Below are 16,979 nucleotides of genomic sequence, written 5' to 3'. Positions count from 1 at the left end.
AGTAACATGGATCATATTCTCTTTCATCCCTGTCACTTATTCATTCCACACTGGAAGCCTATACCTCCACTGCCTTCACCCATCTTTGCATCTGGCAGCCACTAGTTTGTTTTCTGTGTTCTGTATTTATGGTCTGGTTCGTTTTTGTTTCGTTTTGTAGATTACACATATAAGTGAAATCATATGGTATTTGTCTTTTTCTATCCGATTTATTGTACTTATAATGCTCTCTAGGTCCACCTATGTTGTCACAAATGGTAAGACCTCAATCTTCTTATGGCTGAATATTACATTGTGTGTGTGTGTGTATATATATATATATATATACACACACACACATATGTCACATCTTTATCTGTTCATCTATCAATAGACACTTAGGAGTGGACATAATTATTCATATTTGTCTTTGTTTTCCTTGGGTAAATACCAGTAATGAAGTTACTGAATTGTATGGTATCTCTCTTTTTAATTTTATGAGGAATCTCTATACTGTTTTCCACAGTGGCCACACTAGTTTACACTGCCATCAAAGGCACATGAGGGCTCCTTTTCCACTGAATCCTTACCAACATCTGTCATTTCTTGTCTTTGTGATACTAGCCATTCTGACAGTTCACGGTGCTATCTTGTGGTTTTGGTTTGTATTCCCTTGCTGATAGTGGTGTGGAGCCTCTTCATGTGTCTGGTGGCTATTTGTAGGTCTTGTTGAAGAAAATGTCTATTCAGGAGTTTTGCCCATGTTTTTAAATTAGATGATGTGGTGTTCCATTATTTTGGCATAGTCCCATTGATGTGTTGCTGCTTTTGTTTTACTTGCCTGAGGAGACCTATCCATAAGTATGTTGTTGAGGCCAATGTCCAATGGTTTACTGCCTAGGTTTTCTTTTAGGAGTTTTATGGCTCCATTTAGCTCTTTAATCCATCTTGAGTTTATGAAAGTGGTCCAGTTTCATTCTTGTGCATTTAGCCATCCAGTTTCCTTAGCACCATTTGCTGAAAAGACCATCTTTCCCCCATTGTATACTCTTGCCCCCTTTGCTGTAGATTAACTGACCAGAGGATCATGGGGTCTTTTCCGAGCTGTCCTGTTCCCTGGATCTAAAGGTCTCTTTTGGTGCTGGTACCATACTGCTTTGATTACTATAGTCTTGCAGTACATCTTGAAACCTGGGATTGTGATACCTCCAGCTTTGTTGTTCTCTCTCAAGGGTGTGCCTTGGCTGTTTGAGTTTTTTTTTTTGATTTCATGGAAATTTATTTATTCTAGTTTGGCAGAAAACGCTAGTACTTTTGATAGGGACCATTCTGAATCTGTAGATTGCTTTGGGCAGTATGAACATTCCAGCAATATTCATTCTTCCAGTCCATGACATGGTATATTTTCCACTTGTGTCATCAAATTTCTTTCATCAATGTCTTCTAGTTCTCAGAGGATAGGTCTTTCACCTCCTTCGTCCAATTGATTCCTAGGTGTTATTTTCTTTTTGGTATGATGGAAGTGGAATTGTTTGCTTAATATCTCTTTCTGCTACTTCATTTATTGTGTAAAGATACAACAGTTTCTGTATATTAATATTGTAGCCTTCAACTTTACTGAATTCAGTTATTCTACTAGTTTCATGATTGAGTTTTTGGTGTTTCCTATGTCTAGTAAAAGGTCATCTGCAAGTAGTGACAGTTTTACTTCTTCCTTACCAATTTGGATGCTTTTATTTTTACCTCTTCTGGTTTCTGTGGCTAGGGCATCCAGTACTATGTTGAATAACAGTGTTGAGAGTAGGCATGCTTGTTGTTTTCTGATCTTAGAGGAAAAGTGGTTTTTCACCACTTAGTATGAGGATGATGTTTTCTGTATGTTTGCCTTTATTATGTTGAGGCCTGTTCTCCCTGAACCCACTTTGATAAGAGTTTGTATCTTGAATGATGTTGCCCTTGTTAGATTGCTTTCTCCGCAGCTATTGAGATGATTATATGGCTTTTATCCTCATTTTGTTAATGTGTTGTAGAACACTGATTTATGGATATTTATCCAATTGTGTATCCCTGGAATAAATCTCCCTTGATCATGGTGAGTGATCCTTTTAATGTACTGTTGAATTGGTTTGCTACTGTTTTGTTGAGGATTTTTGCATCTATTTCCATTAGTGATCTTGGCCTGTAGTTTTCTTGTGTCTTGGTCTGGTTTTGGTGTCAGGGTAATGTTGGTCTCATAGAAGGTGTTTGAAGGTTTTCTTCCTTTTCTGTTCTTTGGAACAGTTTGAGCAGAATAAGTCTTAACTCTTTTTTCAATATTTGGTAGAGCTTGCCTACAAAATCCATCATCTGGTTCTGGCCTTTTCTTTGAGATTTGATTACTTGTTCAATTTTGTTACTAGTTATTGGTCTGTTCAGATTTTCTATTTCTTTATGGTTCAGTTCTAGAATATTATATTTCTAGGAATTTCTCCATCTCTTCAAGGTTGTCCAATTTGTTGGCATGTAAGTTTTAATAGCAGTCTTTGTAACTTCTGATTTGATTTGGATCCTTTTTAAATGATTCTAGCTAAAGATTTATCAATTTTTAAATGTTTTAAAAGAAGCAGCTCTTGGTATAATTGTTCAATTTTTTTCTCTTCCTTCTGGGACCACTATATAATGCAAATACTTCTTTGGTTGATGTTGTCCAAATGATCCCTTAACCTAGTTTCTTTTTCCTATGTAGCTGGGGTACTACTGCTGTTTTCCATATGGCTTATTCATTCTTCTGTATCCTCTAATCTACTGTTGACTCCCTCTAGTGTATGATTGGTTCTTTTCAAATTTTCTGTTTGGGGTTCTGAGATCATCTACTCTCCTCCTCTCCAGTCTGGTGAGCATCTTTATGACCATTACTTTGAATTCCTTATCAGGTAGATTGGTTATCTCTGATTCACTTAGTTCAGTTATTTTTCTGAGGTTTTATCTAATTCTTTTGTTTGGAGCATATTTCTATGTGTCCTAATTTTGTTGACTTTGTCTTTATTTCTATGAATTGGGCAGAACAACTACTTTTCCTAAAGCTGAAAGAATGGTCTCATGTATGGTTGTCCCATGTGTAGACTGTGTGTACCTGGTGACTGGATGGCTGCAGCTGTGGCTGGCATGGGCTGCGGGTCCCATGGCACTTGGTGCTGGGACTGCCCTGGGACTCTCCAAGCAGAAGGCATGCCTTCCATTTTTACAATTATTGGAATACCTCTTTTTTTAAAGATAAAACAGTCATATATTTGATATCATAACAGTTTTTTCCAACATATTCTATCATGAGCTTTTTCTTACAATATTATTCTTCAAAAACATAATGGGGTATATCTTTACTATGCTGTCATTAAAAATTATCTACCTAACATCTAATTTGTTGATCTCTACATAATTCTGTACATCTATACATAATTCTGTAACCATCTCTATACATAACTCTAATCACAACTCTATTTAGTTAGGATATATTTTTAGGAAGAGAATTCCTGAGAAATTAAAGATGAGGGGACCTTACTTATGACCAAGTTTCTTACCAAAAGATTTATATCAAGATAGAGTCCCTTTGGTAGTGAATGAGAGAACCATCTCACCATGTCCTCATGAACACCAGGAGAGGTCAAATTGGATAAACAAAAACTTGTGTTTGTTTGATTACCGATGGCTAGCTTTCTGACCTAACCTTCTCTCAGGGCCTGTTTCCTTATGCCTGAAAAGAAGTGAGGAGGGTACTAGACTCAATTATTCCTAAGGTATATACAGCACGAAACAATCCCTTTTCATCCTTGCTGTTCATTCTTGAATTATTAATTGCTTACTATCTTAGTTTGCCCTTCTTTAGGAAGCATCCCAAGAAAAAAATTCATAGGTAGATGTGCTCTAATTTAATAAAAACCAGATTTTTTGTAAATCAAAGTTCTAACTTTTTTTTTTAATAGTAGAATTTTTTAAAGGTTTATTCTAATTTACAAAGTTTCCTTTAAGTAGCAAATTTGCCTGGTACAGTGAAAACATGATTTAATCATCAAATATTGGATTTTTCAAAAAGCTAGTTACTGTGTAAATGACAAGATATTTAGTTCAGATACTATCTAAGCTATAGTGCACAGATAGCTTAATGGAACATTAACAGGTCAAAGAACAAAACAAAGGTGTCACTGTAATTTTACCTTTTTTTTCCCCTGAAGATTTACTTATTAGAGAGAGGGGGTGGGCAAGCAGGGGGAGGGGCAAAAGGAGAGAGACAAGCAGACTCCCAACCTAGCAGGGAGCCTGATGCAGGACTCGATACCAGGACTCTGGGATCATGACCCAAAGCAAAGTCAGATGCTCAACCACTCTGAGCCACCCAGGCAGTCCTGTGATTTTACTTTTAGATAAACTTAAAGGAGAGACTGATGGGGGGTAGTGTCTGACATGCACACTAATGGTTTTCATAGATTTAAAAGGGTCTCACAAAAAGTAACTCAAAAGACTGGGAGAGCAACCCTCCCCTCTATACTTTAGAGAAATACTGAGAAAGAAGAAATTGTTAAGTCCACCTAACATGGTAATTTCTTATTTCTCCTAGTATTGTTCTTATTAATGCCTTGCATATGTCTTTTTTTTTTGCATATGTCTTCTATGCAAATTAATCATTCATCTTTTTCACTATCAAAGGTTGAGCTTGTTCAGATAGTCATCGATGGAGTCAACTACCTCGTGGATTGTGAAAAGAAGTTGGAGAGAGGTCAAGATATTAAGGTCCCACCACCTCTGCCTCAGTTTAGCAGGAAGTGAACTTTTTCTTTTTCAAACTACAAATAATCTGTCTGCTGGTATGACAGACATCAAGAATTTTTACTCTGAGAGTTTTTATAGACTTGGAAAAATGTAAAATTGTATATCCTATCTTTAAAATAAAACTCTCCTTAATATCCTTAGTTTCCCTGAGTTTTAAAATTAAGAATGCAAATAAATCAAATTACAAGTAGCAGGCAAAAATATGTTAAAGCAAGATAAAACATTTTTAAGACCACTTACACACAAATCTAAAAACCTTCCAGTCATCTAGATATTATAATATTAAGACTAACAAAACTTTATGGGCAACATTGGTATATTACTCCTTCATTTTCCAATCATATTTCTGGTAACTAGAGCATCTCTCTTGAGGATGTGGAAATAAATACAACTACACAAATGAGGACACACAGAGGTACTTATTCAGGGATGGATACAGAAAGGGAGAGTCAGCCACCATCACTTAAATTTATCAGAAACTCAAATACAAGCATACAAAACCATTCCGGTGACAAATGGGAGTTTCAGGTATAACCTGATGGGGTTGTAGGCATGAAGAAACAAAGCAGAACAACTCGAAATAAGGTATCTGATGGAACTGGTTTGAGAAGCATATTTAGCTTTCTTTGGTTGGTCCTGAGTTGGAAGAAGGGTAAAAAAAAATTAGGGAAAATGGCAGTTAAACAGACCATGCCAAATCTCTCAGCTGTTAAGTTAGACAGTGGCTTGGCTTCCTGAACTGGATGCTGCAAAGATTATGAGTTAAAGTAATACTGTCAAATATGGTCTGAAATTGTGTGTTTGTATATATGTGTGTGTGTATTTTATATATATATATATATATATATATATATATATATATATATATATATATATATAATTTTTTATTCATGAGAGACAGAGAGGGGGAGGGAGGCAGAGACACAGGCAGAGGGAGAAGCAGGCTCCATGCAGGAAGCCCAATGCGGGACTCGATCCCGGACTCCAGGATCATGCCCTGGGCCGAAGGCAGGCACCAAACCGCTGAGCCACCCAGGGATCCCCATGGGTTTGTATATTTACTCTCTCAAGAGAAATATACAATTTGAGGTCGAATATTGAATATGTGTTAGTATAATTCAAAAGCTAAATTATTCCCTCAGCATGCATATACTTATATCAAATTCTGATATACTTTTACATCCATCATGTGATATCTGGAACATGAAGGGGCATGACAGAAGAGTTAGGGGGAACTCTGTAGGAAGTTGTGAAATTGTGCCACAACATTAAAAAAAAGTGTTTGCTTCAGTGACAGGAATGAGATCAAGTTCTGCATTCTGCAGGTGAACACTATAGGTGCTAGGGTAAAAATTAATTGCTGTTCTAAATGTACACATTTGCCTTCCATCCTGCTACACTGAGAAAAAATGAAAAGAGAATGTACTCAGGCTAGTGCTGATAGGTATCACATTAATGTCTGAATGGTAAATTGATGTGTGGTAAAAATTCAGACAAGGAAACTGGAGTCAATATAACTGAAAATATCATGTTAAATATCTTGAATGGGATGGAATGGAGGCTGTTCTATCAGTCAAGGCCTATAGACAAAGGAGATCAGAACTTCATGCAGACTGGCATTCTAGGGACAGACAGATGAGGGGGAGCTAACACTGGTGGTATGGTAGTTGACTCCATATGCACATTGGAATTGCACAAGTCCCAACTCTCCCACCATAGGACATTAAATGATTTACTCAACCTCTATGTTCCTCTGTTTCCTTCGTATATAATGATCACAATAATGACTACCTCATAGGGCTGTTGGGAGCAGAACATTGATAATTGCAAAATGCATTTCAAAGTGCTCAATACATTCTAAGTACTATATAGGGAGTTTTTGGAAAAAGTCATAAAAAGATAGGAACCATTACAGTAATATTACAATAACCGATCTCTGAATATCCCTTAAAACCATGCTTTATGGCAAACCAACAGACCTGACAGTTCCTCTTCTGAAAGGCCTTATAAGAGGTAAATGAAGGCAAATGCCTACAGCTAAAGAAACATAAGCATATAGGAGCTGAGGAGATCAGCAGGGGCATATGCCAACATTATTTTGGTGGGCTTTTTTGTTTTTTTGAAAGAACAGCTGGAAGGCAAGCACTGGCATAAAAATATATGGATACTGACATAGAAAGGAAGCAAGCTTTGTGATCTAAACCTACATGACAACATTTAAAAAGAGTCAATTATCTATTCTTCTCAAGCTATTCCCAGAAACAGAAGACGAAGGAAAAGTTTGAAATTCATTCTACCACACCAGCATTAGCCTGATACCAAGACCAAAAGCACAAAGAAGAAAACCCAGGCCAGTATCTTTGATGAACACGTGCAAAACTCCCCAGCCAAACATGAGCACAATCAATTCAACAGCACATGAAAAGGATCATTCATCATGGTCCAGTGGGATTTATTCCTGAGACACAAGGGTGGTTCAATACTCACAAATCAAGCAATGGGATACATCACATTAATAAGAGGGAGGATAAAAACCCTATCATCTCAGTAGATGCAGAGAAAGCATCTAACAAAATACAATATCCATCCATGATACAAACTCTCATCAAAGGGGATTCAGGGAAAACAGTCCTCAACATAATAAAGGCCATATATGAACAACTCACAGCTAAACACATACTCAATGGATGAAAAAATTTTTCCTCTTAGATCAGGAGGATGACAAGCATGTCTACCCTCACCAGTTTTATTCACCATAGTAGTGGACATCATAGCTACAGCAATCAGAGAAGGAAAGAAAAAGCATCCAAAGTGGTAAGGAGGAAGTACAACTATCACTATTATAGATGACATGATAATATACATACAAAACCCAAAGGTCTCCATAAAAAAAAAAAAAAAAAAAAAAAACTCCATTAGAAACCAGGAAGAAAGTATCAGAATACATGAAATCATTAAAGTTGCAGAATACAAAATTAATACGCAGAAATCTGTTGTGTTTCTACACACCAATAACAAAGTAGAGACTAAGCAAACAATTCCACTTACATCGCACCAAAAAGAAAACATCACCTAGGAATAAATTGGACTAAGGAGGAAGTAAAAGACCTATCCTCAGAGAACAAGACGACATTGATGAAAGAAATTTGATGACACAAACAAATGGAAAATATACCATGCTCATGGACTGGAAGAATGAATATTGCTGGAATGTTCATACTGCCCAAAGCAATCTACAGATTCAGAATGGTCCCTATCAAAACAACACTAGCATTTTCTGCCAAACTAGAATAAATAAATTTCCATGAAGTCGAAAAAAAACTCAAACAGCCAAGGCACTCTTGAGAGAGAAGAACAAAGTTGGAGGTATCACAATCTCAGGTTTCAAGATATACTGCAAGACTATAGTAATCAAAGCAGTATGGTACCAGCACCAAAAGAGACCTTTAGATCCAGGGAACAGGACAGAGAGCTTGGAAAAGACCCCATGATCCTCTGGTCAGTTAATCTACAGCAAAGGGGGCAAGAGTATACAATGGGGGAAAGATGGTCTTTTCAGCAAATGGTGCTGAGGAAACTGGATGGCTAAATGCATAAGAATGAAACTGGACCACTTTCCTATACCACACACAAGAATAAACTCAAGATGGATTAAAGAGCTAAATGTGAGGCATGGAGCCATAAAACTCCTAACAGAAAACTTAGACAGTAAAACACTGGACATTGGCCTCAACAACATACTTATGGATAGGTCTCCTCAGGCACGTAAAACAAAAGCAGTAACACACAACTGGGACCTCAACAAAATAACAAGCTTCTGCACAGCGAAGGAAACTATCAACACAATGAAAAGGCAACCTACTGAATGGGACAAAATACAAGCGATATTTCCAATAAGGGGTTCATATCTAAAATATGTAAAGCACTTACTGAAGTCAACATGGAAACAACAAATCATTAAAAGATGGGCAGAACATCTAAATATACATTTTCCCCCAAGAAGACCTACAAATAACCACCAGACACATGAAAAGAATCTCCACATTACTAACATCAAGGAAATGCAAACCATAATCACAATGAGACAGTACCTCACATTTGTCAGAATGGCCAGAATCACACAGACAAGAAATGACAAGTGTCAACGAGGATGTGGAGGAAAAGGAGCCCTCATGCACTTTTGGTGGCAATGTAAACTGGTGCAGTCACCATGAAAAACTATGGAGTTTCCCCAAAATATTAAAGGTGGAATTACTGGATCACCATGTGATCCACTATGAGTTGTTTACCCAAAGAAAACAAGACACAAATTTGAAACGGTATAAGCACCTCATGTGGATAATACTGCAGCATTATTTACAATAAACATGATGTGGCAACTATCTACGTGTCTGTGATAGGTTGAACAGATTAAGAAGTCATCTAAAGGATTCAAGGGACTTCATGACTGCAGAATTTAGACCTAATCAGGCTGAAATCAAAAATCAATTAAATGAGATACAATCCAAACTGGAGGTCCTAATGATGAGGGTTAATGAGGTAGAAGAAAGAATGAGCGACATAGAAGACAAGCGACAAGCTGATGGCAAGGAAGGAAGCTGAGGAAAAAAGAGAAAAACAATTAAGGGCCCGTGAGGAAAGCTTAAGGTAAATAAATGATAACCTCAGAAGGAAGAATCTACATATAATTGGGGTTCTAGAGAGTGCTGAGAAGGGCCAGAGGGCAGAAAGCATATTTGAACAAATCATAGCTGAGAACTTCCCTAACTTGGGGAAGGAAACAGGCATTCAGATCCAGGAGATAGAGGTTTTCCCCTCCCAAAATCAATAAAAACCGTTCAGCACCTCGACATTTAATAGTGAAACTTGCCAATTCCAAAGGTAAAGAGAAGATCCTAAAAGTAGTAAGACACAAGAGATCCCTAACTTATATGGGGGGAAATATAAGATTAACAGCAGACCTCTCCACAGAGACCTGGCAGGCCAGAAAGGGCCGGCAGGATATATTCAGGGCACTAAATGAGAAGAACATGCAGCCAAGAATACTCTATCCAGCAAGGCTCTCATTCAGAATAGAAGGAGAGATAAAGAGCTTCCAAGATAGGCAGAAACTGAAAGAATATGTGACCACCAAACCAGCTCAGCAAGAAATATTAAGGGGGACCCTGCAAAAGAAACAGGAAGCCCAAAGAAATAATCTGCAAAAACAGGGACTGAATAGCTATTATGATGACACTAAATTCATATCTTTCACTAGTTACTCTGAACATGAATGGGCTAAATGATCCCATCAAAAGACACAGGTTTTCAAACTGGATAAAAAAGCAAGACCCATTTATTTGCTGTCTACAAGAGACTCATTTTAGACCTAAGGACACCTCTAGCCTGAAAATGAAAGGTTGGAGAACCATTTACCATTCAAGTGGTCCTCAAAAGAAAGCAGGGGTAGCAATCCTCATGTCAGATAAAGTTTATCCCAAAGACTACAGTAAGTGTTGAAGAGGGACATTATATCATACTTAAAGGGTCTATCCAACAAGGAGACCTAACAGTCATGAATATTTATACCCCTAATGTGGGAGCTGCCAAGTATATCAATTAATAACCAAAGTAAAGACATACTTAGATAACAATACACTAATAGGAGACTTCAACATGGCATTTTCTGCAAATGACAGATCTTCTAAGCACATCACCAAAGAAACAAGGGCTTTATTTATTTTAAAGATTTTATTTATTTATACATGAGAGACAGAGAGAGAGAGTGTGAGAGAGAGAGAGAGAGAGAGGCAGAGACACAGGCAGAGAGAGAAGCAGGCTCCATGCAGGGAGCCCAATGTGGGACTCGATCCTGGACCTCCAGGATCAGGCCCTGGGCTGCAGGTGGTGCTAAACCGCTGAGCCACCCTGGCTGCCCAAAACAAAGGCTTTTAAATGATACACTGGACCAGATAGATTTCACAGATACATAAAGAACTTTCCATTCGAATGCAACTGAATACACATTCTTCTCAAGTGCACACGGAACTTTCTCCAGAACAGACCACATACTGGGTCACAAATCAGGTCTCAAATGATACCAAAAGATTGGATTGTCCCTGCATATTTTCAGACCATAATGCTTTGAAACTTGAACTCAATCATAAGAAATTTAGAAGAAACTCAAACACTGGAGGTTAAAGAGCATCCTATTAAAAGATGAATGGGTCAACCAGGAAATTAGAGAAGAATTAAGAAGATTCATGGAAACTAATGAAACTGAAGATACAACCATTCAAAATCTTTGGGATACAAAGCAGTCCTAAGAGGGGAAATGCATCACAATAGAAGCCTCCTTCAAAAAAACTGGAAAAAACTCAAACACACACGCACCTAAAGGAAGTGGAAGAAGAACAGCAAATAAAACCTACACCAAGCAGAAGAGAGATAATAAAGATTCTAGCATAACTCAATGAAATAGAGACCAGAAGAACTGTAGAACAGATCAACAAAACCAGGAGTTGGTTCTTTGAAAGAATTCATAAGATAGATAAACCAGTAGCCAAAAGACCATGAACAGAAATTTCACAAAAGAAGACATAGACATGGCCAACAATCACATAAGAAAATGTTCTGCATCCTTTTCCATCAGAGAAATACAAATCAAAACCACAATGAGATATCACCTCACACCAGCGAGAATGGTGAAAATTAACAAGACAGGAAACAACAAATGTTGGATAGGATGTGGAGAAAGGGGAACCCTCTTGCACTGTTGGTCAGAATGTGAACTGGTGCAGCCACTCTGGAAAACTGTGTGGAGGTTCCTCAAAGAGTTAAAAATAGAACTATCTTGTGACCCAGCAATTGCACTGCTGGGGATTTACCCTAAAGATAAAGATGCAGTGAAACACCGGGACACCTGCACCTCAATGTTTATAGCAGCAATGTCCACAACAGCCAAACTGTGGAAGGAGCCTTGGTGCCCATCGAAAGATGAATGGATAAAGAAGATGTGTAATATATCTTCTGTGTATATTTATATACAATGGAATATTACTCAGGCATCAGAAACAACAAATACCCACCATTTGCTTCGACGTGGATGGAACTGGATGGTATCCTGCTGAGTGAAGTAAGTCAATCGGAGAGGGACAACCATTGTATGGTTTCACTCATAAGGGGAATAAAGAAAATAGTGAAAAGGATTATAGGGGAGAGAAAATGCGTAGGAAATACCAGAGAGGATGATGGAACGTGAAAGACTCCTAACTCTGGGAAGCAAACAAGGGGTGGTGGAAGGGGAGGTGGGAGCGGGGGATGGTGTGGCTGGGCGACGGGCACTGAGGAGGGCACTGGACAGGATGAGCACTGGGTGTTATACTATATGTTGGCAAATCGAACTCCAATAAAAAAAATACAAAAAAAAAAGACGTCATATAGAATATTACTCAGCCATAAGAAATGAGATTTTTACCCTTTACAACAGCATGGGTGGATCTAGATGGTATTTTGCTAAGTGAAATAAGTTAGAGAGCAAGCAAGTAGTACCATTTGATTTCACTTGTGTGTGGAATGACAAAAAGAAATGAGTAACAGATTCATAAATACAGAAAACAAACTGTTGTTGTTTGCCAAAGGGGAGGTGATTATGGAATCAGTGAAATAAGTGATGTGGATTAAGACTTACAAATTTGCAGTTATAAAATAAAGTCAGGAAGATGAAAAGTACAGGAATGGGAACATAGTCACAAGAAAAAAAAAAAAGGTTTTGAAACCCAGCATCCCAAACAGCATAATTATTATTAACAGGAAGAATTAACAGAGTATCTCCAGTACAGGAAGTATAGCTAATATCTTTCCTTTTTGTAATATTTTTACCTAATTCATTTGTCACCTTTGCCATTCGTTCTACTCATCAATAGCAAAATCACATTTGCATTGAATATTAGTTTGCCACAGACTTTAATTATCTTATCTACATTTGAAACTACTGATTTATAAGACTATTTGACCTTTATTGTATTATAAGGAATTATTCATCTGTAACTTTCCTTTTTAAGAACAAGATATTCATAACTAAAGACAGGCATTTAATAACCAGGTCTACAATGAAATTTCTAAACACTCAATCTGGCATCTCAATTCTTGTTGAAATCTCCATATTCATTAAATATCCTTCCCTGACTGTTCCTCATTTTTCAGATCATGTAACAGCATCTAAATTGGATACAAGAATATTCTTTCTCCTCAAGCATTGCCAAACATTTGATAGATATAATCCTGTTTGCAGAAGTTGTGGCAATTTAGACTTTTGCCACAAAAAATAAGCATACTAGCAATGTTACAGTGAAAATAAAAGGTGTTTGATGTGAAAGTAAGTCTATTGAAAGAGATAGACTTGTAATTATTAAAATTCTAATTGAATGTCCTATCTCCCAGGCAAAGTAGTCATAGCATGCAAGTAGTTCCTATTTCCTACAGTTCAATCAGTATTCATGAAGCAATGATGTGAAAGAACATTGTTCTTAGTCATGGGATCTTTTTAATTTGCTATACTTCTCTGAAGCAGAATGCAGATAAAGGAAGCTTTGATGGCTAGGAAATCATTCTGGTTCTCTTGCATGGGGAAAGAGAAACCTGTGTCCTTCTCCTGGACTTCGCTGCTACACTATCATCATAAGTATGTCTGTTTATGGAGACTTGGTTATTCTCCCTCAGGCCAAAAGTCATATAAGAACATATTTTGGAAGCAGACACAAGTTGTTTTGAGGTCAAAAGATCTGCCATAAACTCTGGCTCTGCCATTATTCAACTATATGAATAAGGGCATTTTTTTTCATAGTCTTATTCTTTTTCAAATTTTATTTTATTTTTTTAAAAGATGTTATTTATTCATAGAGAGAGAGAGAGAGAGAGGCAGAGACACAAGCAGGCTCCATGCAGAGAGCCTGACGTGGGACTCCATCCAGGGTCTCCAGGATCACGCCCTGGGCTGCAGGCAGCGCTAAACTGCTGCGCCACCAGGGCTGCCCTCTTTTTCAAATTTTAAATTCCAGTTAACAGTGGAATATTAGTTTCAGATATAGAATTTAGTGATTTGTCACTTACATACAAAACAGTGCTCATTACAGGTGTCCTCCTTAATACTTATCACCCATTTAACCTCACTCTGCCCACGTTCCCTCCAGCATCAGTCTGTTGTATGGTTTGCCCCCCCCACTACATTCATCTGTTTTGTTTCCTAAATTCCACACATGACTGAAATCATATGTTGTCTTTCTCTGAGTTATTTCCACTTAGCATAATACACTCTAGCTCAATCCACAACATTGTAAATAAGATTTCACTCTTTTTGATGGTTGATTTTGAATTTGAATGAAATTGTAATATATTTATATCATATATAAATGTAGTTTCTTAGCTCCATTTATCAGTCGATGGATATTTGGGTTCTTTCCATAATTTGGCTGTTGATAATGCTGTTATAAACATCAGGGTGCATGTATCCCTTCAAATCAGTATTTTTGTATCCTCTGGGTAAATACCTAGTAGTGCAACTGCTGGGTCATAGGGTAGTTTTATTTTTAACTTTTTAAGGAAAGCTCCATACTGTTTTCCACAGTGGCTGCGCCAGTTGCATTCCCACCAACAGTGTAAAAGGGTTTCCCTTCCTCTGCATTCTTACCAACATCTGTTATTTCCTGTGTTGTTAATTTTAGTCATTCTGAGAGATGAAAGGTGGTATCTTATTGTAGTTTTGATTTGTATTTCCCTGATGATAAGTGATGTTGAGCACCTTTTCATGTGTCTGTTAGTCAATTGTATGTCTTTTTCAGAGAAATGTCTTCTGCCTTGAATTATTTGGCTTTGGATTATTGAGTTCTATAAGTTCTTATATATTTTGGATACTAACCCTTTATCAGATATGCTGTTTGCAAATACCTTCTCCCATTCCGTAGACTGCCTTTTAATTTTGTTGATTGTTTCCTTCGCTGTGCAGAAGTTTTTTAACTTGATAAAGTCCCAATAGTTTATTTTTGCCTTTGTTTCCCTTGCCTCAGAAGATGTATTTACTAAGAAGTTGCTATAAGCAAAGTAAAAAAGGTTAGTGTTTGTGTTCTCTAGGATTTTGATGGTTTCTTGTGTCACATTTAAGTCTTTCATCCATTTTATGTTTTGTGTATGGTGTAAGAAAGTGATCTACTTTCATTCTGCATGTGGCTCTTCAGTTTTCCCAACACCATTTGTTGTAAAGTCTTTTTTCCATTGGATATTCTTTCCTGCTTTGTCAAAGATTAGTTGACCATATAGTTGTGGGTTCATTTCTGGGTTTTCCATTCTGTTCCATGGATCTACATGTCTGTTTTTGTCCCAGTGTCACAGTGTTTTTATCACTACAGCTTTGTAATATAACAAAGTCTGGAATCGTGATGCCTCAGCTTTGCTCTTCTTTTTCAAGGTCGCTTTGGCTATTCTGGTTTTTCATGGTTCCATACACATTTTAGGATTCTTCGTTCTAGTTCTTTGAAAAATGCTGTTTGTATTTTGACAGACTAATTAAATGTGTAAATTGCTTTGGATAATAGAGATATTTTAATAATATTTGTTCTTCCAATCCATGAATATGGAATGTTTTTCCATTTCTTTGCGTCAATTTCTTTCAGAAGTGCTTTATAGTTTTCATAGTACAGACCTTTCACCTCTTTGGTTAGATTCTTTTTAACTTAATAGAATCTTGATTTCATTTGTAAAATGGAGGTAATTCCTGTCTCACAAAGTTTTTATGATGAATAAATAATAAGGCAGTGACTTTTTTTGCAGAAACTTATGTAGAAAAATTTTGTATTAGAATCCAGTACACATATAGGAGTATATAGATGTATAAATATACAACCCAAATAAGTTTCACATAATAATTATCTTTATTAATTGAAATGCACTGTTTCTATTCTATAGTTCCTATTCCCTTTGCTTTTAAAAAACACCTGGGGTATATGGAAGGAAGATATGCTTACTAATCTCATAGCCCATGCTGGAGGGGCAGGGATCATTGGGAGACTTCTCTAAGAACAGAAGAACTGGTGGGCTCCATTTCTTTCCTCTGCCCCCCAGACTAGATATACAGACACCTGCAGGAAACTGCATTCTCCACCTCGCTTACTAAGAATTCACCCTGCCCATGGATAGGTCTGTGGATTTGCCCACCAATATAGCCACCCTCAGCAGGAGTTTTGAGCAACTGCAGGTCCTTTCCCATAACAGATGTTTGTGGACCTTACTGACACAAATGCCCCACCTCTGCACTCCCCTGTAGAATCTCTTCTAGCCCTGCAGCAAGAGTTTTCTAAAACAGTTTCAGGTCCCTTCCTGCAGGAGATCTATGCAAATCTTGCTAAGACTCTATGTCCTGCCCTCACATTCTCCTGCAGACCTGCTCCCTCCAATCACCCTTGGCTAGAGCCCATCCAAAGCACTGCCATAAGCCTGGCACTGTGCAAGTAGCCCTGGCAGGGATGAGCACCCTTCCAAAAGATTCCTTCCCTGGGTGTAGAGGGGGAGATAATTACCCATACCAGTGTAACCCTGTCCCTAGCAGTGGGCTGGGAATAGATATCTGGTCTGAATGCAGGTCCTATCTACCAACCACAGCTTCTCGGGGGACAACCATAGGTAAAATATCCTGCAGTTCAGTCCTCCTGCAGCTCTGGCAAACACCTGCTCTGACTCAACTCACCCCCAGTGGCTCCAGACTGGATCAGTAACAACACAGGGACTTAACCCTGTCTCCAATGGGCAAAGAGAAACATTGCAGGTAGCTGGCATGAAGACAAACATGGCTCAGCCACAACAATAGGATGCATGCAACACACATAGGAAACACCCAAGTGCAGGTTTTGGTGAACAGGTGACATTGCACTGCAGAGCACTACAGGACCTCTTCTTCATAAGACCACTGCTTTCAAAAGCAAAAGAGACAAAAACAGACACAAAGAGTTAGACAAAATGAGGAGACAGAGGAATATATCCCAATGAAAGAACAGGACAAAATCACTGCAAGAGAGCTAAATGGAGATAAGTAATATGCTTGACACAGAATATAAAGGGTGACCATCATAAAGATACTCATTGGTCTTGAGAAAACAGTAGAGAACCTTAGTGAGATCCAGACAGACCATAAAAAAGAACCAATCAGAGATGAATTTAGTAAGTGAAAT

The 16,979-nt window shown here is 37.7% G+C and overlaps 2 protein-coding genes across 4 annotated transcripts in view; one reads left to right on the top strand and one right to left on the bottom strand.

The window, feature by feature from the left end:
• The window catches only part of CKMT2 (creatine kinase, mitochondrial 2), a 31,639-nt gene extending 26,721 nt beyond the window's left edge, over nucleotides 1-4,918 (top strand). For all 3 annotated transcript variants that reach the window (XM_072793384.1, XM_072793378.1, XM_072793390.1), the window contains exon 10: nucleotides 4,660-4,918. In XM_072793384.1, coding sequence (XP_072649485.1) covers nucleotides 4,660-4,779 — 120 coding nt within the window. In that variant the 3' untranslated portion in view covers nucleotides 4,780-4,918. The remainder of the gene's footprint in view (nucleotides 1-4,659) is intronic.
• The window catches only part of LOC140610993 (uncharacterized), a 74,583-nt gene that overhangs the window by 39,992 nt on the left and 17,612 nt on the right, over nucleotides 1-16,979 (bottom strand). The window lies entirely within an intron of this gene.

Source organism: Canis lupus, chromosome 2 (genome assembly GCF_048164855.1).
Source record: "Canis lupus baileyi chromosome 2, mCanLup2.hap1, whole genome shotgun sequence".
In the NCBI taxonomy this organism is placed as follows: Eukaryota; Metazoa; Chordata; class Mammalia; order Carnivora; family Canidae; genus Canis; species Canis lupus.
Note: the sequence above shows the minus strand (reverse complement) of the source record. Positions and strands in the feature narration are given on the sequence as shown.